This window comes from Cinclus cinclus, chromosome 20 (genome assembly GCF_963662255.1).
Source record: "Cinclus cinclus chromosome 20, bCinCin1.1, whole genome shotgun sequence".
Classification (NCBI taxonomy): domain Eukaryota; kingdom Metazoa; phylum Chordata; class Aves; order Passeriformes; family Cinclidae; genus Cinclus; species Cinclus cinclus.
In genome coordinates this window covers 1,030,561-1,057,793 of record NC_085065.1, presented here as the reverse complement: position 1 = coordinate 1,057,793, position 27,233 = coordinate 1,030,561, and the positions used below count along the sequence as shown (strand labels likewise).

Here is a 27,233-nt window from a genome sequence, read left to right as displayed (position 1 = left end):
ATGCAATTTATTTTCAGTGCGCTGCTTGCACAACAAATCAGTGTTTCACAAACTGTCCTTACTCTTGCAGTGGTCAAGAACATTGTTGCTGTGAGAAGTATCCTAAAACTACCAAATACCTTTGCAATTAACTGAACCCGACCAGAGTTTCAACAAGTGAATAGTTTAAAACAGATTTTGAGGACTCATCTCTTTTTGGACAGTATGCACTTTATTGCAGAGAAGACTGGATGCATTTTTAAAACAAATTAAGGAGTTGCACAGTTTCCATACAGTTCCACAAAGCGTCACCCACAGTAACTTGAGCACAGTGGAGTCTGTCAGACCATGAGGGAGCTCCATCTTGTCACCTGCAATCACTCAAGTCACCAAATCTTGAAGGCAATAATTTAAGAGCCATGGAAACAGGTAGCCCTGCTCCTGCAAGCACCTCTGCCAGAAAACAGAGGTTAAACCGTGTCACTCCTGATTTACACCAGTATAACTGAGACCAAGTGCCAGGCTTGGATCATGAGAGCAGCCAGGGAAGGTTTTATGTCAGTGTGATGCACCTGTGGTGGCAGATTTGTGACATCTCCTGATGGGCTTTATTTGAGATCAAGCTTGAGACAGTGTCTTCCTTTTCAGATACTGCTATATATTTGGATCAGTGCTCATCCTGCTGCCCAGTCCCTCTTCACATGGGAAAGAAATCTTGGCATGAAAACACATCAAGTCATAACAGGCACTACCACAATAAACTATCACTGTCTCTGTCTGCCCCTGATGCTGCTGTGTTTGGGTGCACACCAGCACCCAAGGTGGAGGTCACAGACAGCTCCAGGCAAGATGAGGGTGAGCCACAGCTGAGCAGCAGGATCACAAGCATGTTAAACTGTGACCAGAAATATTCTTCAGTGTATCATAACAGAGGTAATGCACTTTTCTCAGGAGACCATCCACAATAATTGCTTTGCAGAGACACCGGCTGCATTAGTAAGTGAACATTCTGTTACATTAAAATCCCCAGCCCTTTCTCTGTAAAATATGCTTCCTTACCTATTAATCACCCCCAAAGTGAAGCCTTTCTGAGCCACCACCCATAATGTGACATTAAACACAGCTCAAGCTCTTGATGCCAGTCCAGAGCTTGTCTAAGGATGCTGAGACTCAATGGGCTGGCCTAAGACACATTAACATGGAAAAGCCTTACAACCACCTGGCTCTGGGATATGCTTCCCACCTCCTCTATGCTTCACAGCCCCTCTGCCATAAACAGTAATGGTGATTTTTACCAGCTGAAGATCTGACACACAGGGCTCAAACAGTAATGATGTAAAACCACACAGGAGACAGAAGTTCCCTGTGATGGAAATACAGTAGAATGGCTCAGTGTGTGCAAGGGATATGCTACAGGAGACTGTTTAAATGCTTGTGTGTGTTGTGCTGAAAGACAGTTTTCTTCACTCCTTTAGCACTGTGCCAGGCGTGTGAGAGCTAAAGATCTATTGAGGTGCACGGGAACCTTGGGAAGAGCAGCTGATTGAAAAAAAGTCCCCAAAACTGAGGGCTTTGATGTAATACCAGTGCAGGGATGCCACAGATTCAGAGAAGTAGAGGTCACCCTCTCATGTGCCTCAAAGCTTAAATTAAAAGAAAGGGTGCTTGGGGAGAAGGGTGAGAAATCATTCATTGCTCACTTCTGGATGGCTTCACCAAGGCTGCCAGTACTGATGGCAGTATGTGTGTGCATGTGACTTCTTAACTACCTCAACTACCCTTGAGGACAGAGACCGTGACTCACAGGGACTTTGGAAGGCCATCCCAAAGTGATGTGCTTCTGGCACAGGCTAAATCATAACCTGTGATGAGTTAAGGGGCCTAAGGCCTTGAATGCTTTAAGCTCTCCTGACTATTCCCTTTCAAAAGAAAAGAGAAAATTATCACATGAAGTGGTCGCTAGGCACAAATGATTCTTCTTCAAACAGATTCCCACAGGATTCCCCCTTGCAATTACTAAAATACACTACCTGATGTGTCACTAGGATGACACATACTGACAATTAAGGCAATCTAATTTCCATGGCCATCTCATGACTTCCTCCAGGTAGATTGCCTTTGTCTTCTTTCTCCAGGACTGATTTCTTGCAGGTGAACATGACAAGCAGCAGCATTGGCAAGTGCCACAAACTGCAGAAGAAGAGCTTTCTGGAGCTGCTGCGGTCGGCATCCCTGTAGAAGCGAAAGCCGAGGTAGGAGATGTAGAGATTGATGGGGAGCGAAATGATGGGGAAAGTCCACGTGGTGATGTCGAGGACAGGAGCCACCGTTGAGAGTCCAATTAAGGCCAAGCAGTGTCGCAGAGCCACCCGCCTGCACAGCCCTGGGTGAGTGACAGACATCATACAGTATCCTCCTCGGGAGTAATCTTCCCGCAGACCCCAGCTCAGGGCATTGAAGTGTGGGAACTGCCAGGAATAGAGGATCCCTCCCAACAGTAATGCACCTGCAGTGGGAGAGAGAGTGTTAGAGGGTCCCTGCAGGAGTACCACATACAGAGCTCAGCTGTCACATCCTGTTTGCAGGAGGGCAGTGCTACCCACCTGTGACACCTGTGACACTGCACACTGGTGGCACTGCTCTGCAGAGGGACCGGGCAGCCCCAGGAGATAAGGATCCTCTGGTTTTCATGGTATTCACACAGGATTGGAGCACGGTGGTTTGTCTGGTTTGGGAGCACTTAATTTGAAAAACATTTCAGCAGTTGACTTCCTTCTAAAGAACTACTGCTAATTGGTTCCTGCACCAACTGTCTTTACCTGAGGGAAGACTGGTAGTAATGAAGTGAAATTGGGCAAGACTGTATTCCTGGGAACCTCTAGACTCTACTCTCAGGTTCCTGAGCTGGTGTATCCAGAGAAGAAAAAAGCCATTAGGCAGAGCAATGGTTGTACCAACCAGACGCAGGGAACCCAGCTCAGTGACAGAGGAAAAGGAGGACAAGCTGCTGCTTCTGAGACCTGGGGAAACACCACACCCTGGTAGGCTGGAGCAAGGCTAAATCCTCTGTCTGCCCACTGCATGAGGGAGAGAACTGCTCCTGGTACAGAACAAACACCACCAAGGACCTGGGCATGGGGCAGAACTGGCAGAAGCTGTTAATGAACTAACAGGAGATGGAGAACTTACTCCTTCAAACCAATTGCAGAAACTTCTAATCAGTTCGATCAAGCAACTCTATCCACACCAATTAACTACTTTTACATTTAAAAAGGAGCTATGGAAGCACCACATTTCCACAGCTCTTCCTGGGACAGAGTGCAGGGTTTATTGAAACAGCAGCAGCTCATGTGCTAATTTCAGTGAGCCTCCAGGAGGCCTTCAGACCAAATTCCCTTCACTAATTTCATCTGAAGACCCAAAAAATCACCCAAGGCTGTTGCAATGTTATGAGCATTCCTGGGTATTACTTTTATTTCCCCAGTTCCCAAAGCCTCTGCTGTTGCATTAAAATACTTTCTTTGTATCTCCCTGCCTCCAGGAACTCATTCTCTATGGAAACTTCACCAAATGGAGCCATACATCCAGCATTTTCTTAATGACATGAGAGAGTCAGCAACACTTATCTGCAAACATGCTAAGGTATATAAATTCTTCCCCAACAACTCTGATAAAGCCCAAGTAACTGTGTCCTCTGAATGGTTTCCCAGTTCAGATCTCCTCTCCATCTATTCCTTGGAGCTGTGCATGCCTAGTTCTTGTCTCTAACAGCACAACTCACACTGGTGCTATCATGCAAATAATAATGACCTTGGTTTTTGAAATTGCCTGTTTTCCCCTACCTTATCACCAGTGGAGGAGCTCCCCATTAGACTTCATACAAGGTTTCCAGTAGCTTATGGCAGTAACCACCAGTAGCTTCCAGTAGTGGTGTAAAAGACCCATCTCATTGCTTTTTTTGAATGAGTAACAAATACCCCTTGAGGTGAGTATGTACCTCTGGAAGTTGCTTACACGAAGCACAGAGATAGGACACACATACCTTGGGTGTGCAGCTTTCAGAACAACACTGCCACAAATTCCCGGTGATTTAATAGGAATCACAGGATGGTATGGAAGAGACCTTAAAGATCATCTCATTCCACTCCCTGCCATGAGCAGGGACACCTTCCACTAGACCAGGTTGCTTCAAGCCCTGTCCATCCTGGCCTTGGACATTTCCAGGGATGAGGTAGTCACAGCTTCTCTGGGCACCCTGTGGCACAGCCTCACCAGCCTCACAGGGAAGAATCTCTTCCTCACATCTAATCTAAAAGTATTCTCTGTCAGTGTGAAGCCATTCCCCTTTGTGACTCCACACCCATGTAAATAGTATCTCTCCATGTTTCTTTTAGGTCGGTTCTGGTACTGGAAGGCCACAACTGGGTCACTCAATTTCCTGGTCTATGGCCCAAAATGTTTCAAATCCAGCTACTCAATCCTTCTAAAGTCAATGTTTGGACGTGGATGTTAGCGCCTTTTCTCAATTGGAACTTTTTAAGACAGTTGAAAAATATGTACCCCAAAATTACCAATAATTTCAGAATACCATAGCCAGAAAAATAATTTTGGCCCTAAAAGAACAGTATGTGATTTAGTTCTGCTGAAATCTGAGGGAGCAGCTCTGCTGAAACCTGAGGGAGCAGCTCTGCTGAAATAAACTAAAATTAAACTTATTGAAGGAGTAGTCCTCCCTACATCAGGAGAAACAACAGGGAAAATGTTGCTGTAAGTAACTCTTTAGATTTCCCCATTCTTGTACAACACATTAACAGAGGCAAGATCCTGAACATGCTACACGTAAGAGAGCCGTATTTTTCAAGTATCACATCTGAAGTACTTCAGAGACACTAGCTTGTCATTGTTCAGAACTTAGGTAAAGGTAAGCTACAATTATCCACCAGCTGAAGACTCTCAAGCAGATGAAGCCAGGGCCTAAGATGTGGAGCAGAGGTTGTCCCTGCTTCCCATGGCCCTGGACCCGTGTCTGCATCCCTGTCTTTCAGCTCTAATACAGGTTTTGCTTATTCAGTTGTTCAAATGGTGTGTGCAGCCAAGCTCAAAACACACCCTAAACCTCAAACACACAAAGCCCTTTAACAGCTCCCTAACTATGACACCATTAAAAAAAGTCATCTGGAGAAACTTTTAAACACAAACAGACCAGCTAAAACACTTGAGGCTGGATTCTCATTTACAAAGCTCTGGTTTTTACATGCAAACCTTTGGAATTTAATTGCTTTGATTACATTACAACCATTGAGATAATTGATATTTTACAGAGAAGCTGAACAGCAAAACAATTTAATAGCCCATTATGAGGACTTTAACTGACCCAATCTTTTTGTTTGGTTCCCATGTGCTGGGACATCCTGTAATTTCCTTGGCCTAGGCAGAAATTGTTGGGTTGTCAGAGAATTTTAAGTGCCATGTAAGACTGATGACTTGCAAAGCATGGCACATGGAACAGTACATTTCAGCATCAAATGAGCTCACAGTAGGAATCCTGTCAAGACCAGAGCAGACACTGTAATACTCATTAATTACTAGATGAATGCTAACTATGTCATAATTAAGTCAGCAGTGTTTTTAAGCAGTATTACAGTGAGATGAACTCTGAAGACTAATCTGGTTCCAAACAGAGTTGAGTCTACTCTACGGCCTCTGTGCCATTCCCAACAGTTTGGGAATTCAGCTTAATCATTGCAAATGCTTTTCTCCACGGAGTTTATAATTAAGTGAGCACCAGACAAGGTTGTTCCCAACTGGAACACATGGAGCTGGCACAGGGTTCACAAAAGCAAAGCCAGTTGTTGGAGCAGAGTCATTGCTTGGGCAGCAGGAGACAGAGAGCACCCAGGGCCATCCAGCACCTTGGGGTCTCTTGGCTCCTCCACAGCTTGTGGAAATCTGAGAACAGGCAGACTGACAGGAACTCAGATCTCTGTGCTTTTCTGCAACAGTTCATAAATTGCAAAAGTACCTGGCTGGCTTGGTACTTAGTAAACTCCTTAGTAAACTTAGTAAACTCCTTAGTAAACTTAGTAAACTCCTTAGTATTTCTGGCCAAAATTTTAAGTGCTACTATTGAACCCATTTATGACCAGTTCATCTCTCCAAGTGTGAGAACCTGGGAGAGATGGAGCAGACTCTTAGAAATCCCAATAACTTGTCAGATCAGTCCTGTTTGATCTTGGAAAAACATGAAGTTACCTTAAGAAAACAAGGCCCAGGTCTCCAGAACTCTTTCACTCTTGTTTGCAAAATAGGTATAAAGTATCTTCTTCCTGAGTTCCTATTCTTTCATCTCTTTTCCCTGTCTTAAATCATCTCAGAAGTTCCAGGATTGCAGAGAACCAGGTAGGTCCTAAAGCACCCAAGGAGCTCAAGATAAACAACAGGTTTTATTATTCCTCATGAATTTTAAGGTTAAGCTATTATTTATTTTCTTAAATTCTTCTTCGTGATTTACTTAAATAGTAACAGACTTCCTTTTTAATAAACAAGAACAAGCTGAGATTTTTATTTTATTTTAATAACTTTTTTATTTTAATATTTTTATTTTAATAACTAAGATAAAGCAAAAATGTCAACTGGCATCAAAGAAGGTAGAAAATGGTTCTTTCTTTCTATATATATATTTTTTTATCTAGTGAAATACTGAAGCTCTATAAATTACACTTTTCCTAAAACAAACAGGACCCTAAATTTCACAGTCATTCAGCAACTGCTTGGATGGTTTGCAGTTCAATAAATTTGGGTAATATTTGGAAATAAATGTGAGATGAGACTTCCAAAAGCAACTAGTGACTTTGGGTTTGCAAACTGCAGCAGCTGACAGTCTAATTTTCAGAATTACAAGAGCAAGAAGCACACCCTTCTGAAGTTCTTCTCTTTAGAGTGTCAAGAGGGCCATGTGGCTTTTCATAAATCTTGATTAAAATTTCATGGTTTGTTCCTTTTAGAGCAATTTATGATGATCTCATTTGCTGGATGGTCCAAATCTCAGGTGAGAGAGCAACGTCAGTGCAGAAGCCAGACTAAGTCCTTGGGCAGGAAGAGTGCCTAAGAGCAGAAGGCTGGAAAATGGTTTTTAGGGTGTAAGTCCTTGCAGGCCATGAGCCCTGACCACTGGTTAACATCTGGAGAGGAGAGCAGAGCATTCAGGCAGCAAGAGCTCCTTGTCCTGCCCACGCTGGGCTCATACCAACATCAGTGACACAGTGACGAAAATCTCCAGACATAAATGCCAGTTGCCCAAAGTTCTCATATCCCATAAAGGATAAAGTGTTCAAGTCCATACAACATCTATTCAAGAAAGAGTAAGCACATACAGCTCCTGAGTTCAGTGCCAGCATACCTCTTTCTGAGCAAACTGAACAATCTGAGGACTGCAAACCTACCTTCTTAACCACTAAAAGACAGAAATAATGTTTGAATTCTGCCTGTCTTGTGCTGAGGATGCCACTCTCTTAAGCAACAATTTGAAATATGCCCCTTTCATGCTGCCGATACCTTTCATCATCAAAGAGCTTTATACCTGTTCAATTGACACAGGGAGCCACAGTGATGGTTTCACCTAGGTGAATTATTTCAGCGAAAATGAAGCACAACAGTTTGGGATGGTCCAACTGAAACTCTCAAAATATTTCTGAAGACAGGTTTCTCCAGCAAAGAAAAGTACTTGAGCTACAGGAGGGCACAGGCTGGAGCATAGCATGTGTGGGTGGAAACTCCAGCCTCAGGAGCAGGGTCTAGAGTCCGACCAGCCTGGGCAGGCAGGTGAACATGGGCCTGTCCACACAAGTCAGGACAAACATCCCAGATTACCTACAGGGACTGCTGTATCAACACTGTGCTCCTGAAAACACACTGCAGAGGAACAACATGTGCTCTCTTCTTGCCCTCCTCATTGTTCTGTAAAAGACACACAGTGCTTTCCCTCTGCATAGGGTTCTGCAAACCTCTCAGATCACGTTCAGGCTGCAGACAGGACAAACATTTATTCACTTAATCAATAAAAAGGAACAGGAGCTAACCTGTAGCATCAGTTCAAGAACAGATTTGCTCCTTCTGTCTTTGCTTTGGTGCTGCATATGTATAACAGGGAAGTGGCCAATCAGGCATTAAAATAAACATGGAATAGTTAAATATCAGCTCCAAAACAGATGTTGAAATCTTAACTGCATTTCCCAAAGCTGGTGTTTACTGCCTTGGCAACCTTAGAATGCTGTTTCGCTTAAAGCACAATTTTAGTAATTTTTCCGTCTTGAATAATGTGAAGGAATTTTAAAATTATTTCCAGACATTGGTAGCTGTGACTTAAGAGAGGAAAGCATGGGCCTTTTGTCCCTAGGAAATCGGTATGAGTCTGGCTGCTGTAGGGAGAGGAAGGCTTTGGCAGTGTAAGCTCAGCCTCTCAATGGACTGTAGTCAGGAAACAACCACACACCGTTTTACTTGATAGCACACAACTGGCTCTCTTCCCTTAAAAGATGTTGAACAAATTACTCTTCTTTAATCCAGACAAGGTAGATTAGAGCTCAGAGATTTGACTTGCTCCAGCTGCATCCACCTGCTTGTGAGCACCCGTGCTGTCTCAGGCTGCCTTTTCCACTTTTTCTACAAGAAATTTTAACATAACCAGTCCCAAACTCTTCACCACAGTCCTACATAAGTTTTACAGGATGTTACATTCACAAGAAATGTAGAGAATACATGCTCATAACCTTTATTTTCTGTCTTTTCTTTTGTGCTTATTCACAAGTTTAACACAGTAGTCTTCTCTCCAGATTTTTAACTATGAGCAATTCTGGGGGTAAAGAAAGAAAGAAAGATTTTAAAGTCTTGTCAAAGCCTAGTTGTCCACCTCAGGTTCAACACAATCTTAAAGGATTATTTGGCAGTATTGGTACAAAGATTCACAGTGGTTTGGAGAGTCATGGCCAGAACACACTGTGATGTCCTGATCCATAAGGACTGGTTTATGGGAGGATGGTTTGTAAGGACAGTGCTGAAGGCAGTTTTCCCCAAGGAATTACAGCTGTACTGATTATTGAGGAGTGAAAACAGCCTTGCCTGTCCAATGATAGAGTGGGTTAGCTGGCTCTCAGGCAGGTGGAGACTGCTGCAGTTCAGGATGGAGTCTGCTGGCTGTGCTGTGAGGAGGGACAGACAAAGTAAGGTTGTTTAAGGGACAGACAAAGTAAGATGATGTGTGAAGGACAGATGGTGTTAGGAGGCCAGGTAAGGGACAGGTTGGGGTTAGCTGGTCATACAGAAGGAATAAAGAAACTCAGAGAGAGAAGGAAGAAAGGAGTCAGTGCTGTGTGGAGTAGCTAATGAGGAAAGGAGTCAGTGCTGTGTGGAGCTGCCCTTGAGGAGTCTGCTGAGAGAAGGCATGAGAAGTTTTTAAGATAATAAAGGACTGGTGATGGTGCCACTCATGTCTGTCTCAACAACTACAGTGCTGGTTTGTTGAGCTCCTTGTTGCATTTTCTGTTTATGAAGGAGAGCTGGAAGGTACAATCATTATTGCCTGTGCTTCAGCTTGTTTTGGTGATGGAAAGTGACTGTTAAATCAACTGACCTCAGGACAAGTCTTCAAGATACTGTCCGGATACCATCCCTCCTGAAGAGAAATGTTACCAGATACTTAATTCTTCCCACTGTCTCTAGAATTAGGAACAGGATTGGCTCATCAAAATTTACATCTTAATTTAAATTATGAAGCATTCTCAAACACAAAGACATTTGGGAATTATCTAGACACTAACCTTAACCAAACTGATGTAATTCCCCTCTACTTTACCCACATCAGCACCATAGCAAGACAACAATCAGCACTTCAGCTTCCACTGGAAAATGAAAGTAGATGCTACTGCTTGTGTTGGATGGCACAAGAGTGGCGAAGCAGCCTTGAGAGGAAAAAGGGAAAGTGTCACTTCTAAAGCTCCACACAAGGTCCCTGGGTTGGGACAATGGTCCCGGCTGTCAGTGTGGGATGCATGGCCCAGCCCACATTGTGCCCCGCCAAGGTTACACCGTCATGGAAACCAAGGGCGACGAGGAAAACGCTGGAAAACTCAAAAGCTTCATGGTCAGGGGTTTCAATAGCTGTTTCTTTTGAAGGATGGCACAAAAGGCCTGTGCAGCAGGGGCTGCAATAGACTCTTCTGCAGCAGCACTGAAAGGGAAGGGGTCACTGGCCTTGTGTTTGGCTTGTTCGCAAAACAGAAGGATCCTCAGCATCCACCAGGAAGAGGAAATGAAGATGGCTGTAGGATTTTTCACCTTGAGAGAGTGTTCCTGGCTTCTGCCTTTAATAGAAGGAAGCCAGATGTCTTCAGGTATGCTCACCACATGGAAAAAAACTGTGTGTGTATGGATACACACAGGCATGCACAGTTCTTGGGTGACACACACAACAGGTTATTGCAGCCAAAAGCCTCACAGGGAAACACCTTTCATTACACAGGCAAGGCTGAGAAAATAACACCACCATATATAACTCGCCTCAGCTAACCCCAGCAACAGATGCCATAAAAGAGGAGCCTGTTGGGTAAGGTGAATACACAGCCTTCTGCAAATATGTTTAGGAAGCATTTACCAAAGGATCAGACTCAGCAGAGGATTGCAAGTCTTGCAGAGCTACACAGGGGTTCCTCATCAGCCACCTCTTTCAGGCTCTGGCAGGGCTGCCACTAGCCCGAGGGTGGGAGTCCCTCCTGCAGATCCTCCCGTCCTGATTCCTCTGTGGGTGTTGTGTTTCACACCCAGGGGCATGGGGCTGCCCCATCAGCCACACATGGGGTAAAGAACCAAGCAAAGGGGATGCTGTCTGTGAACTTGTGGGGTTGGTCCCCAGGTGCCTCAACAGCGAACTGCCATTTCTTTTGTCTCTTATGAAGATGGAAAGGAAGAAAAAAAGAGCTCACTGGCTTTTGTCCTAAATTCAGACCAGCTGCTCACTAGTATTGTCCCTCTGCCTCTTTTTTTTTACAGTTTTTACCCCCACAAAGCATACTCCTGGGCCCCCAGCTCCAAGTCTCATATGTCAGTGACATGAATATCTCTGTTTCCTCTGGAACAGACCACAAATTCTGCTCTTTCATCTGGGAAGTGAAACCCTGAAAAGCTGAGTTTACCAGTGGGAGTTTCCAGCCGAAGCCGCCTCTCCTCCAGCAGCAGGATGCTGGAGCTGCCCTGCTCCGGCGGCTGGCTCCCAGACCTGCTCCCACATCAAGGGGCTTTGAAAGCTCCAAGTGCTTAACTGGAAGGGACACAGAGATCTCCAAGCTTATTTTGCATGCAATTAAGCTGTTGTTTTGGTCTCCCTCTTACTGGCAGGCAAGTGCTACACCAGGGAAGGTATGAGAGACTCCAGCCTTTGGCAGGTTGGACACAGGCCCCCCTATTTCCTATTCTCCTTTTTTTGTTACTGAAACCATCCATCTGCCAAATGTCACTAGATGATAAGAACTCCCTGTTTTTAAATCTCCTTTTGTAAATAGACGCTGGCTGACATAATTAATGTCTACCATACAACACAATTTGAATTACAAAGTAAAGGCAATTAAAAAATCAGCCTCCACATGATTACAATTGATACTGAGTCTATAAATTCCATACCCCGAGGAATTATTTAAATTTCTGAAAATGAATGAAAATCAGTACAAGATGTCTTTCAGGGAAATAAGACCAGGAGTGGAGCATTTGATAAATTAAATAGTCTCTTGAGATAAACATTCTTTGGTGCAGCAATACCTATGGCTCCTGGGCCACCGTGGCTCTGTCACACTGTCAGGGCCCTTATCTGCTCTGCCACCACCTACTCAGAAGAAATCCCTTTAGCTGATAAGCACATTAGGTTGAGGAGCCCTGCCTGTCACTTCCATCTCACTGGGTGGTTTGCATGAACTCCGTGGCACCAACTGCTCTGCTCCGTGACACCGAATCCAGCCTTCAGTGCCTGAGCAGAGCACGGGCAGTGGCACAAGTACAAAAGTTCTTGGGCTCCCAGCCTAAGAAGGACATGGGACTATTGGACCAAGTCCAAAGGAGCCCACAACATTGATAAGGAGACTGACCCATCTTCCCTATGGGGACAGGCTGAGAGAACTGGGGCTGTTCACCCTGGAGAAGAAAAGGTTGTATGGAGACCTCACAGCACTTTTCAGGACCTGAAGGGGCTCCAAGGAAACCTGAGAATGACTCTGCATCAGGAAATGTAGTGACAGGACAACAAGGAATGAGTTCCAACTGAGAGAAGGGAAATTTAGATTCGACATTAGGAAGAAATTCCTGGCTGTGAGGGTGGTTATGCCCTGGCACAGGTTGGCCAGATAAGCTGTTGCTGTCCTATCCCTGAAAGTGTCTGAGGCCAGCTTGGATGGGGCTTGGAGTAACCTGGTCTAATGGAAGGTGCCCCTGCCCATGGCAGGGAGTTAGAATGAGATAAGGTCCCTTCCAATCCAAACCTTTCTATGATTCTATGAAAATGAACAAGGCAAAAAACAGGCTGTGGCATTTGGAGACATTTACTCCAGATTCAGTTTTCTGTTCACTAAAAATAACAAGTTTAAATGGACATTAGTCTGGGGAGAGGGAAGAGCAGTGTCAGGGTAATTTAAAGCATGTATGCTTTTATGCTGTGCCTCTTAGTCACCAAAATAAACAGCTCTGTTTCTTTCTAAAAATCCCTGTGGACAAGCTCAGCAGCACTGTGGCACAGCCAAGGACTCTTCTGCTTGTGGATCCCATGCAGGAGGGGGATCTGGCATAGAACAGGGGACACTGCCAAGTTTGACGTATCTTCCTGTCTCTCTGCTATCACTTAAGGTTTTAAGTGAATGTCATTATTTTCCTCCTAGTCTTTCCCTTGTAAAATAAATTTTAAGGTATCTTGATGTACTAGAAAAACAAATTTTTTCAGAAAGAAATAGTCCCAAGAAGGAGCAATGGAATCTGCTTTCAAGGAAGCAAATGTGTTACTGCAGATCACAAGCTGGCAGTTAAGTTCTGCATTAATCCTCCAGATATGTGGCAGTGATATCCATGTGATAAATTACATTTATCATGCACTTCTGACCGTCTCACCTGCAATCACTCCCCCAGCGAGGAAATGTTAACATTTCCCAACTTTCATCAGTTTCAAACAGCTGCCATTAAAAAAAACACAACTTCCCCAAACCCACAACAAAGAATTCCACATCTTCCCAGAGATAACCTTATCTTCTGCTTTTGAAATGGGAGGTTTTCCCTAAATTACGTTGGCACAAAATCCAGGTTTGGGGATGGGATGTTCAATCAGGCTTAAGAGCATATAATTAAAGTTATCTACCAGGGCAGAAATGGAACCAAACATTCCTGGGCAGTACCACTAGATTTGCAAAGATGTATAGTGTAAGAAATTGCTCAGAGGGAAATAAGGCCCTGACACAGGCCGGCCAGAGCACCTGTGGCTACCCCATCACTGGAAGTGTCCAAGGCCAGGTTGGATGAGTCTTGGAGCAACTTGGTCTAGTGGAAGGTGCCCCTGCCCATGGCAGGGTGTTGGAAAAGGATTGTCCTTAAGGTTCATTATGAACCCAAGTCATTCTATGATTCTGTGATTATTCCACAAATTACGTCATGTGTTTGCATCAGTGGAAATATGAGGGTTCCAGATTTCAATCTGTAAATACACAGTACTTGTTTCTTGTGCAAGAAACTGCCAAGGTATTCATCTTTGAAAGTCATAAACAAAACGAGGACAAATGAAAACAAGGCTGCTCCACTCTGAGATACATTGTTATTAGCTCTGAAAGTGGAAAGGAGGAACCATCTCCAACTTTCCCAAAGGACAAGATATCTCACAGCATCCATGTCATGGAACTCCTGAAGGGAGCACACATGGCTGTCCTAACTGCGGTACACAACAGTTCAACACTTAGCTCCCCCACAAATGGTAATGAAAGGGCTAAACTTAAATATTGTTTTCCCTATAACCAACAACATGTACAACAATGTGGATGCTGTGAGAAGATTACAAGGCGAGAAAATTCACAGGAAAATGTAAATTCAAAAACCCACCTCTTTAGCATTGAGAACTTATCTTCTTATTAGTTTCCTGCCTCCCTTCCTTCACATTCCTTTGTTATCAAGTAGAATCATTTTTTTAAAATGAGGTGCAAAGGCATTTTCACACCTCTACCTAAAACTAGGTTAAGCCTCCCCACTAATTACACATTATTAATGAGTTCAACAATTGAGACCACGCTGGTCAGGGAAGGGACACAGGTCTGCACGTTGTGTATGGATGCACACCTGTACTCTGCATGGATGTGATGCTGCAGGGACTGAACTCTTTTATTTGCAGAAGTAGAATGTTTAACACTGAAAATCATAGTCTACAATACCATCCTTTCTTTCTAGTTATTCCTTTTCTCTGTAAAAGTGTTTGTAGGGTTTGTGTTGGGATTTTTTTGTTTGTTTGTTTTCACTTAATACTGAAATGCACTAAAATATTAAATTCCAGTTCCTCTTTTCAGGACTCTCCCCAGGTGTCCTTCATTACAAACACCAGTATTGGCTCAATAACATTTATTTCTTTATTAAGTAAGCTGCCTGGCCTCCCTGATGCAGACTGGGATGTGATTATAAATAGTTTTAACTACACAAAACACACTAGTTATGCACCAGATTATTGTGTTCTGACAAAGTCTGCTTGGGTGGTTTAAAACTGTCATCTTCCACTGTGGCATCATTGCTAGGGATCATTCCCTCCACAGTAGGGCTGGCACAGGGGCACATAAGCACATTTTAGCTGCAAATTAGAGAGGAAGAGCTTCCCTGGGCACCAGTGAGGCTCCCTGATGCCCTCACTGCTGCTGTACAGGGACAGCTTTGCTCTTTGTGAAATAGGTCTCAAAGAACAAGTTGACAAATTAAAGATAATGGCAATCAGTGCCAGTTTAACATGCTGGGCTTTCACTGGCCTCTACAGCAAGGGCTTTTGGAGACATGCAGCTCTGTACTCCAGCTCCTCCAAGCTGAACTGTGCAGGTGAAGCACAGGCACATGAAAGTCATCCTTGGACACCAACTCCACAATTAAGTGGCAAAATCACAAAAAATCCCCAAACAACGTTAGAGTCAAGGTCTAAGAATCTGCAGCCAGAATGACACGGGTCTTAAATACATACATTTTGTTTTTAATTAATTCTACAGGATCAAAGAATCGTTAAGGTTGGAAACACCCTTTCGGATCAAGTCCATCCATCACCTCAGCATCACCACCATGTTCACCATTAAACCATGTGCTCAGGTACAACATCCATGCATTTTCTGAACACTGCCAGGAATGGTGATTCCATCACTACCCTGGGCAGCCTGTTCCAATCCCTGACCACCCTTTCTGTGAAGAAATTTTTTTCCCTAATATCCAGACCAAACTTCTCTTGGCACAACTTGAGGCTGTTTCCTCTCATCCTGTCCCTTGGTCCCTAGGAGCAGAGGTGACCCCCATCCTGGCTACCCCCTCCTGTCAGGGAGTTGTGCAGAGTCAGAGGGTCCCCCCTGAGCCACTTTTCTCCAGGCTGAGTGCCCCGCACCAGCTCCCTCAGATGCTCCTGGTGCTTCAGCCTCTTTCTTAGCTCCATTCCCTGCCCTGGACACGCTCCAGCCCCTCAATGCCTTTTCTGTCATGTCCCCTATTCTCTTCTAAAGTACAGAGCTGCTAATGATGTCTGTTATGCATTCCTTAACAAGACATTATACATATTCTTACATAAAATTTCTAGGTCTAAGTAACTTCCAGAGAAGCAAATATTTGTATAGAAGCAATACACAATGAAAAAAGCGCCACTACACTTTCCATCCTTGCTGTGGTTTAGATCTGTGTGGGAACATGTGGACACAAAGCCAACTCAGACTGACTTTTATTAGGAAGAGCATAAAGAACAGATTTTGCACAAATTCTGATAATTTCTGGTTAAAAGCCTTGTTGTTGAAAGTATTATTCAAGTCTTAAGTATGCCCCCCTGTGGGACGAGTGTACACTAAACCAATTCTTAACAGACCTATTAATTGCTTCAGACTGTTAGTTTGTGGAGCCACTTTGATTCTCAAGTTTCTAGCTGGCAGGAAAAACAAGGCCTGATTGTGTCAGAGTTGAGCTGCTGAAGAGATCAGTGTTTTACAAGGGATGCAAGAATGGTTCACAGTTACTAAAATAGAAATTCTCATTTGCTTTTCAAGAAGGGAGGAAGGAGCATTTATAACTTAAGAGTTTAGCAACGGGTAATTAAGAAATACACCAATAAATTAATCTTCCCAGGATATTTGCTGGCTTGTGGAAAGACAGTAAAACACATCTGGGAATTTTCCAGCTGAAAGTTACTTGCAAGTTGGATCTTACTGGATATGGTTTTAATCCTGAACATGGTTTGAATCCTGAAATTATGTAATATATTCTCCTATGTGAACACCAAAGATGCTGTTTTTCTTCTGGATTTTTTTTTTTAAGATGGTCAAAACACATATTCCATAGGACATGCTGCTTTATCAGCTCAGGTTTGCCCTGAAATACCCGTGTAAGGAGAATGTTACCAAAATTAGCTGCTTTGAAGCCTTACCACAGGATTGCAGAATGGTTTGGATTGCAAGGGAGGGACCTTAAAGATCATCTCTTTCCCTCCTCTGCCATGGGCAGGGACACCTTCAACTAAACTGGGCTGCTGCAAGCTGTGTCCAGCCTGGCCTGGTCAGGTCAATAAGCATAAAGAACAAAGTTTACTGCCTTTTGAGTAGGTTTTTTAGTTACCCTGATAACCACTGGTCCTGATGCAAGCGTTTTATACTCACCAGCATCCAGACTCCCGGTAGCTGCAGTCCAGCCCATGACAGGGGGAATGGCCCCAACAACAGCTCCTACCCATGTGTTGGCAATGCTCATTCTCTTCAGGGGTGTGTAACAGCACGTGTAGAGGAAGATGTTGAAGGCTCCCAGGGCCCCGGTGAGAGGGTTCACTCCCAGTGTGAGCAGGGCAATTCCTGGGATTCCACAGGAGGCGGCAAAGCAGACGGCGAGCAGGGGGCTGTGGGAGACACGTGGCATATGCTGAGCAGGAGCTGGCCTTAGAGAGCGGCTGTCGTCCCTTTCCTCTGCTCTCCCCCACAAAATTAAGACTGAATTTTTGTTATTGTTTTACTCGGCCATCCTAAACTGTTTGAGCCCCATCCCAAAAAAATGCTTTCCAAAATGTTAAAACAATCTCAGTACAGCTCTGCAGTGGAGGTGATTTTTAATCTTGTGATCATTGTGTTCACCAAATAAATCCAAGCTCTGCAGGTAATGGAAAACTGTTCTCCCTTATGGAGAGCTGCCGCTTTCAGCAAATTTTCCTCCTTCATTTTAATTTTAGCAAATTTAAACCTCTGGAAAAAGCACTCAGAGTCTAGAGTAAATTAAAATGGTTGCAGTTTGCCAGATTTTTAACTGATTGCAGTTATGCAACGGATCCTTCAAAATGCAACAGGGTTAGACACAAAATTAGGAAGCATTTATAAGAAAAAGAGTACATTTTGAAATTATATCAATAGGAATAAAGTATTCTTTGACTTTACTGAAAAAAAGTCTGAATGTTCTACACCCCCATTTATTTGATGCACTGTACTTAGCAGAGGAAGCACACCAAAACAATGCTAGCAGCAGAATCAAAACTGGCTATCTTGTAAGCATGATTGAAATTAACTGAATATATTTTAGGTTTGGCTGAAAGCAGCAAACAATAAAGATGCAAATTATCTCTGTGCATTTCTACCGCTCATCAGCTGAGAGTTCAGGGAAGGCTAGAAGCTCAAAACTCCCCAGAAGTGGTTGGAGCTATGTAAACTTCTGCTAATAAATTCCACAATAAGCATTAAAATAGGATGAACAAGGATTTTTTTTTTTTGGCTATGAGAACCACACTTGACAGGCAGCATGATGCCACAACCCTAAGGAAGCTTTAGTTGTGGCTCCTTGTGCCAGATCAACATGTTTGCTGCTGGTGCAGATCTCCTCTCATGTGCCTGTTTGAGGTGTTGGGTATAACAGAAGAGAGAACTAAAAGCCCCTAAGACATCATTTGGTGTGGACAACCTCTGGAAAGGAGGAAAATGCCATTACATTAGCTGTATTTAGCAACCCATGTGGCTAAATACACACTCATAGTCATCCATGTAAAAACAAAATACGTGTGCTTGCAATGAAGGTCTCTGCATGGAGATTAGCTTTATGCCTTTTGTCTAATTGAAAAACATGTAGCCTTTGTGTTCTACAATCCACTCTGCCCTCTGGTCAAATCCTTAACCCTAAAATACGTGTTGCAAGCACCGCTCCAACCTTCATAAGAAAACAAGAAAAAATTGCTGGTGGGGATGAATTTTATGTGAGTTTTATCAGCAAAAAATCCTACGAGTTAGATTTTGGTATTTGTTTGTTAGACCAATACAGTACAGAGATCCTAAATACCTGGAAGAACTAAAATGAGCAAATCTTATGCTAAAAATCTGCCTTCAATTTAAACTAAGTAATTTTATCCAGCTTTTCCAAACCATCAACAGATTTTAGGTAACACAGTGTGCACAGAGCACATTTCTGCTCAGCATTACCAGCCCTGGTGTTACCATTACAGAGATGGGGGGGTACACCACTGCCTTTCACTGACAAAGAGATGTATAAAATTTGAGGCTGTTTTTAGGAAAGGAACCATGCAGAGCTGTGTCCTCTGGTTCTGCAGCCTGTGGTGCTCCTTTGCAAAAAGACTGTACTGCCAGTGGTCCCAATGCCAACCACAAATACCAGAGTACACTGTAGATGTTGACCCTCTGTAGTGAAAACCTGACTGGGCTTGGTTACACAAATCTATCTTGACTGATTCTTGAATAAAATACAGTCAGACAGTAAACACCAAATTCACACAATACAAACTCCCGAGGTGACAAAAGACCAGTGTGACCCTATGAGGCTGGGCTGCCCACATCCACCCTGCAGGGCTCACAGACATAAATGAGGGCACAGTTTGATCTAATTCAACAAGAACATTTCTCACTAATCAGGAGTGAAGACTTATCTATGTGTCTCCAATTCAAATGAACACTACCCACCATGAGCACACCAGCCCTTCATGTCTCTTCTCAGACAGGAAGGCAAAGGGTAGGAGTGCAAACCCTTCCTCCATGGATGAACCTTGTTTTGCCTCTCCCCCACATTGCTTCCCTGCAGCACTGCCAGCCCTCACTGCCAGCCCTGATCCCAGGTGTCTGCTGCCTTCATTTCCAACCAATGGATGAGAAAAATACCTTTAAAAAATAAGACTTTATCAAAATGGAGGGGTGAAGTTATGTGGCCAAGACCTTCGAAAGATTTGCAGTGATCCTGGCAGAACACATTTTTGCTTCTTAGTTTCTTCCTTTTTTGCCTCTTTAATAGAAGTTCCTGGAGGCACAGTATGTAACCATAGAATCACAGAATGGTTTGTGTTGGGAGAGACATTAAAGCCTACCTTATTTCAACCCCTTCCTGAAAGGCAGGAACACCTTTTACTAAACCAGGTTGCTCCAAGACCCATCCAACCTGGCTTTGAACACTTCCAAGGGTGGGGCAGCCACATCTTCTCTGATCAATTTGAGGCAGTTTGACCAGCGTCTACAATTGTCCGAACGCTCTCAGGGGAGGGCTTAAAGTCAATGGTGTGGTTCCTCTTAAGCAGCTGAACCACTTTACTTTCAGATATCCTGAAAGCATCACGTTTTCTACTTATCTCTAGTGTTTCCTCAACAAAGAAGAGTAATTGTTCTGACTTACAAAGACCTGTTCCTAAAACTCAAACTGAGATCAGAAAGTCGAACTGTGATCTGATGACTCAGCTTAGTTATTTCTGCCTCTTAAAGTACTACTTGGCATCACACAGACACTGCAATCAGAAATCAAGATTTTCTTTCATGGTGAGACATGAGGTAGAAGAGAATTCAACTCAATCTCATGTAAACTTGTCATGTTTATAAGGTTTAAGAGAAATACAAGCAATTCCTCACTGTGAGAAAGAAAATATTTGAGAAAAACGTAGAGACATTTCAGTCACTGATGATGCTCTTTCTGCTTCAGTGACACTGCAGATTTTAAGATAAGACTGAGCCTAGGTTTAAATCACAGCAGTTTAAAGGATAATCTGATTTCAACTAGTTTATATCTAGGGATCATGCATGTCCATGTTCACGTTGTTTGTCAGTACTCAGGTACACGGGTTGACGTTCGCTGATTTGATGTACTCTCCATTGCCAGGCTGCCCACATCTCATCAAGGGACCACAGGAGACCAGCATTTTGTCCTGGAGCAGGAGAAAGGCTGAAACACTGAGCTGTCACTGAATTTACCCCACCACCTAATGTTCACACAACTCAGCCTCATGCCACCATGCAGCCCATGTCAGCCTTGGGTAACTCAGAGCCAGGGAATTCTCACATGGTGCTCAAAATTGGCTGAGGGGTCTTTGATGGTTTCCTCCTTCCTTGAACCATCCCATGCAGTAAGTGCAGGCTGGTGACAGATGCTGGTACATACGCCTCATTTCACTTGGGCGTTCGTGTTTGCTGAGGGAATCGCTCCCATGGGAAAGAAAGGCAATCTTCCACTGGAAAACTGGCCAAGGAGCTAGCTGAGAAAGCAAACATCTTGAGTAAGAAACTAGGTTTTATGATGGATTCTTGGGAGGAGTTGGTTTCAGTTATTTGGCTGATTAAAATCAGGCTTTGGAAAAATGCTACAATTGCCAAATGAGTTCTCTTCAAATTTCAACTCTAAAATACCCAGTATGTCACCATGTAGGGAACCTCCTAAAGGCAAACCAAAACCTAGTAGTTTTGCCTCATCCCTTTTTTCTCCTTTACTGACAACAAATATCTCAAAATCTACCTAATAAAAGTGCTAAGACATCCACCTTTAACTAAAAACTTTTGCGAATTTCAGCTTGACTTGTGAATAATCAAATGTCTCCTGCTGCAAAGGGAGTGTGTTGTCATTTCTTTCCCAGGGAGCTCACCCAAGACAGCCCCACCCCAGTCACACTCCACTGAGAGCATCCAAGAGGCGCACTGGAAGCAGGAGGAAGGCCCACCCTCTCCTCCTTCAGCTCTGGAGAGATGCTGTTGTTTGGGTTGAGGAGGATTGCTCAAGGACAGCCCAGAGCTGCTGGGGGGAATGGGAACATGCAGGAGGAATTCCAAATGGGTGCTATTCAGGTATCTCCTGCACACATGACCATGAGACATCCACGTGAACCCTCATCCAGAGAAGTGAGGAGGCCTTGGATGATGAAGCAGCATATTTTAATTCATGTAATAAATTAATTACATCATGCAATAATATAACCTCCAAACCAGTCACCACTTACAGATGTTCTGGTTATACGTAAATAATGAGCTCACACACATGTGCAGGAAATAAGTTTATTTAACAGGCTCTGGAACCATGGATAATAGTACTTACTGACTCACAGTCTTACTTGGAAAAATTAAGAGGCAAAAACAAATTAAAGCATTTGCCCATCCATAAAATTAATGTAGTATTTTACCTATTCCACAGCAACATTAGCAAGTTTCATGTCTGTAATGATCAACAGCAGGACTACTTATACAGGCTTTTTTGTGCTGTCTTTGCCAAAACATTTTGTGAAGACAACTGTCGAAGTAGAGTTTGAATTACAGTCTAAAAAACAGTGTTAAAAATGGGGCAAAAGTTAAATGAATTAAAAAAAACACAAACAACAAAAAAAAAAAACCAACAAAGAACAAGACACTATTCCCTCTTAAGACCTATGAATACTTGAAAATATGGAAATTCCTGTATCAGCATCTAATGCTTTAACCTATTCCTGTGAATGGACTGACACTCCCATACTAGTGCAGACACAAAGCACATATGAATCCTGAATGGGTGCATTCATTCAACCAGCAGTTCTATGCAATCCATGTTCAGATGTTATGTAAATATATAAGAAACTTAATTTATGACCATGTATTAATGGGAAACTGGGCACACCAAACATATTTACATAAAACCAGGTGAAGTATAAGTGCATATATTTGAAAATTAAATTCAAAGCCTAATACCAAAGGTAATAAACCCTGTTTTCTCCCTGTCTGTCAAAAACCCTTCATAGACATGTCACTCACTTCTAAAAGGGTAAACTAAAAAAAAACCCAAACAACAATGCTCTTTTGTTTAGCTGTAGCATGCCTGGAGTACCTTAATGGATTGGAACATTTAAATTCCCAGTTGATTATTCTGTATCAGATATCGTTAGTATGGGGGACAACTGTCCCTCAGGCCACAAGACCATGGATCCGTTCTGCCAAATGCAGGGTGATGCTCTAAAATAAGCAGAGCAGGGATGGTGAAGGAAGAGTCTAGGCATGGGCTTGTGGGACGGGGGAGGGGGGGGGGGGGGGGGGGGGGAGTGGAAAGAGAAGAAGCTTTATTTAGAGTAATTTCCATATCCAAATGAATACATACCCTTGTGTTCCTCTGTGTGGAATTTTAGTAACAGCAAATACTCTGCACAGACTCTGCCCTTTAAATAAATTGCAATTTACCTACTTTTTGATGAGACAAAAACTGGGTTTGGGTTTCGGTGAGTTTTCTGTGACATCCAAGAAACAGGTTCACCGAGACCACTGTGCTTCTTCCCCTTGCTCACCCACAGAAATAGTACTAAATTATTCCTGACTTCAGCACCTTCCAAGGTAAATAATGCAGGTAAATAATGCTCAGATAATAGAGGTGAGACTGATGGTTCAGATTTATTTCAATATTGCTACTCTGGGCCCAAGTTCTATCTGCATATAGTGTGAAACCAACCTGTTGTAATAAGAAGAGGGACAACCTAAACCAGGTTCCTGCCCAGACAGGCTGAAAGTAGCAGGAGCTCAAGAGAAGGTATTTTGGCAGACAAAGAACACAAGTGTGATCTTCATCTGCCACTACATTTCACCATCACAAGATGAGATACAAGTCCAGTGCTGTTCCAAAACCATAATTAAAATCAGATTTTAGGAGGAAGCATCATAAACTGCTTATTATTTCTGGAATCTCTGGGTACTAAAAATGTCCCCAGACTACTCAGTATGAAGCTGCTGGAGACAGCCCCCTCCTTTTTTCCCTAATTTTTTTCCAGGTCAGCAGTAAGTTCTTAAGGCTTCTAAAGCCACTTACAAATTCAGACAAAAGCATCAGTCTGAAGGCTTCACCCTCTTCCAACAACAATGAGAGGTTACACAAACAGAAGTTCAAGTACCACCCGCTTTGATGGTTTCTGTGGCTGCAGAAGCCCACAGCCATGAAAGGGAAAGGATGTCCATGGACATTTCTACCTACATCCATGTAGAAAATCATACTCCTCCTCTGCTGCTGGTTTAGTTTTGCTCATCTCCTGGCATCTTCTCAATTCCTGTAGCCAGGTAACACTAAGAGTTGCTGAAAACAAGTCCCAGGGCAGAAGCTATGCCTGTGGCCAGCATGACTGTCCTACGGATACTGGGCTATGGCTTGATCACCTCCCTCAGTGGGAGGAGCATCAGCCAAAAGTATTTTTTTAAACTTGGATTTATTTTCTTTAACTGAACTCTGCTCAGCAGCTTTTAGAGATCCACCAGAAAAATTAGGAAAGGCCATCAACTGCAGGAGTTAGAGCAGGCAATCCCATCCCATCTGGAGAAGACAGAAAAGAGCCGAGGATGTTACGAAGACAATAAGGAGCCTTCCTGCTCCCACAGCTGAGGTAACGGGGATGCAGGTCCATCTACTTTCAGCACACATCTGGACTGCATTTGTGTCATTTCCAGCCCTGCTTCCCCTGATGGACAGATACCTGGAACTGGCACTCAGGTCATCTGCTGGTGCAAGTGCCGCCAACTCAGCTGACTGCAAGAAAGAAGCCAGAAGGCTGGAAAAGGCATATTTTGCCCCAAATAGCAACGGTATTATACCTGAAATTATTTTTGATGGAAGGTTAAAAAAATCCCCTCACACAGTTTCTATGTTCAAGGTAAGGCCCAGAGCATTTAAAAGAAATTAGTAATCATGGCAGAATGCTGAATAATAGCAATCTACCAACTCCGAAATTAAATTTTAACTTTCCACACAAATCCTTTCAGGCTGTGTACTTATATATTTAGTAATAAAAACCATATCCATGACCACTGTCAGCTGTAAAAGTTCTATCATAATAGAAACACTACTAATGAGAACTGGAACTGAAACAACATTGCGTGGATCAGTAGGCTTCATTGTTGATGACTTTACCTTTTTCTTTACAAAAAAGATTAGATAAAACTCTGAAAGAGCTCTACTGACAGACTGAGGATGTACCTGATAGAAAAAAACCATCCACACTTTGATGTGAGATTCTGAATCAAAGTGGTTACACGATGACCTGATCTACTGGGTGGCATCCCTGTCCACGGCAGAGGGGCTGCAATTAGATGGTCTCTAAGGTCCCACCCAACACAAACCATTCTGGGATTCTGTAATACATCATGACCCCTAATTAGTATAGTTTTGAGGCTGCGGTTTTTAAGGACTCAAAGCAAAATATTTTTACATTTAACTACAACTTTCAATTACAGATTGGATTAGTCTCAAGGAAAGATTTCTTTCCAATTAAAAGGAAAAAAAAGAGCTGTGACACTGGCTGAATGGACATACTGCCAGACCTCTATTTCTTTCATGTATTTCTGATTCAGCATCGCTCAGCAGCTTCACTTAACACAAGCAATTCATGCTCTCACTTTTTGATACTCTCTTTTACAGGTACGTTGTGGCTGAATGTTATGAAAAGCCCAAGAACCTGCTGACTGAAACTTAAACTTGCAAAGTGCCAGAATTACCTTAAACCAAACAATATGTACCCATGATCTAAAATGGTACTGTTTTAAGGGAGAAAATGTTGAGAAAGATCTTAATAGCTATTAATTCTCTTTCAGTCACACAACAAATTTCATGAGTCATGATAAGGGATGAAGGATGATACAGTTTCAGACTAAAACATGAGACTAAACTATATTTTTAATTGAGAATTCAATTTTTCTCCATCAACTGCAAATACCAGAATACAGCTGGTCTATCATTTAACGCTGAAGACAGACAAACAAATGGGGAGATTTGTCAAGTCCTTCTTTCTTTTCTGTAATGAATTTTTAAATTTTGTCTTCACAAGTTAAGATGTAGTATCTACGTTCTGTCAGAGTCTGGCATTTCATCCCCAAAAACATGTTTCTGTGGCAGATCAGACTCTACATGTACTACAAATATTGATTTTTATATAAAATTCCCTTTAAGTGGATGTACCATGATTTTTAAGACTGCCAGAACACACTTGCTGCAATTCTGCCCACTTGTGTTTGTGTCTTTTTCTGTGATTTGATTTCTGGTAATGACTATGATAAAGGTGTTGCTAATCTCAGATTGGACAGTACTTTTCCCCAAACGTGAAAAAAACAAAACAAACCGAGACAAGTAATGGAAAAGTTCTAAACCTAACTTGTAGCATAAAATCTGAGCTGAGTAAGAATTCAGTGTTAAGAGGAAGTATGACAGTGGTAGGTACTCCCCAAAAATTTAAGGAGCTGGGTTAACAGGGAGCATTTAAACACACTTGAACACCACACCAATTGTGTCTGCAGAAAAAGTTTACAGACTCAATCCTCAAGTAAACCTCTTTAAAATTCAAATCACTCTGAAAGGAATCACCCCTAATACCTTCTCTTTGTCCATAGGGCCCAACCAGGACCATCAGCCCCAATCTGGACGTGATTTTGAATGACAGCTGGACCATCCACAGGGAAACAGGGAAGCATTCAATGAGTGATGTTTAAATCTCCCAAGGAGTGTTATACAGTGAGAACTTAGCATAAACAGAGTTCAGTGATGGATAAACATCTATTATTGCTGGCTAAGTCTCATCATGGAGTTGCCTTTTTTGAGTTTTGCCTCTAAATTGCCACCAGCTCTGACTGTGCCATCAAATATACTTGCTCAGAAGTGTAATTAGTGTAAATAAACACAGACTGGGATAAAGTACTGCCTGTGTCAATTCAATTCTCTCCCAGAGAAGAAACAGTCCAAGCATGTAGCCCAGACTGCCCTGCCACAGGTGTCTGTCATTGCATAAAAGCATAATCAACACTGTATTTTACACAAAGTCGGGGCAATTTGTTCCCCTCACTCCTCAAGAACCCAAGTGGCAGATGTTCTATCTCCCCTGTCAGATCGAGGTGCTTTAAAACTATCATAAACAAACACAGATGATTTAAAAGAATCATTTCATCCTGAAAGGGACACATCTCTCTTTTTTATGCTTCAGTAACTCAAAATTGGCTTGATTGATTTTGCTGAAGGTTTCGCTAAGGTGAGGCAAGAATTTCAACTCAGCTAAGGAAGGAGAGATCAAGCCTAACCTCAGCATTGAGGTTTCTCCTACACATCTTCTGCTCTCATTTTGACCGGTTTAACTCCCTGCAAATGATACCAGGATCTGTTTTTTTCATGCTTTCAGAAGCCTGCCCTGAGGTCTGAGCCCAAGTCTGGGATGAGATAGCTCAGTGCACTATAGGGAGACTTGCAGTTCAGACAAAAATAAAACCTTTATGCTGCCATTTGTTATTAAGCAGACACTCCAATTGGGCCTCATCACTTCACTTGGAAGTAAAGAATTACAAATGAGAAAGACCTATACTTACAAAATGTTTATGCATTTATTGCACTTGATATCCACAGCAGAATGTTAATCATAACAACCCCAAGCAACCCTGTGGAGCATCAACACGCTTGTGGTATATGGTTTTGTTAGGTAGGAGTGAAAGGGTGACTAATAATATTCAAAGCCTCCCCGCAGTCATGAAAATGTAAATATTTTTTTAAAGTGCTTACAAGACAAACCTATAGTAAATCTGAAAAATGTCCCCCATAATATTTAAACTACATCCTCCTCCTTAATCTAACCTTAGAGCATGGCAGTTAAGTGATCCATTCATTCTACTTCAAAATCTCAGTTCTCTCTTTGTTTAAGAGCCAGACACCACCTGACTAACAGGATGGATAATTTGGTCTCTCCAGAAACATTTTTTCTGATTTAGAATGATTAAATATAACATGTGCTTCTGCTGAGCCCTCAGCCAACATTTGGAAAGCAGCAG

The 27,233-nt window shown here is 42.8% G+C and overlaps 1 protein-coding gene across 1 annotated transcript in view; it reads right to left on the bottom strand.

The window, feature by feature from the left end:
• Positions 1-234: 234 nt before the first annotated feature.
• Positions 235-27,233, bottom strand: part of LOC134052028 (protoheme IX farnesyltransferase, mitochondrial) — a 104,948-nt gene continuing 77,949 nt past the window's right edge. The window contains exons 6-7 of the mRNA XM_062506214.1: positions 16,863-17,095; positions 235-2,485 (exon numbers count right to left, since the gene is read on the bottom strand). Coding sequence (XP_062362198.1) covers positions 2,043-2,485; positions 16,863-17,095 — 676 coding nt within the window. The 3' untranslated portion in view covers positions 235-2,042. The remainder of the gene's footprint in view (positions 2,486-16,862; positions 17,096-27,233) is intronic.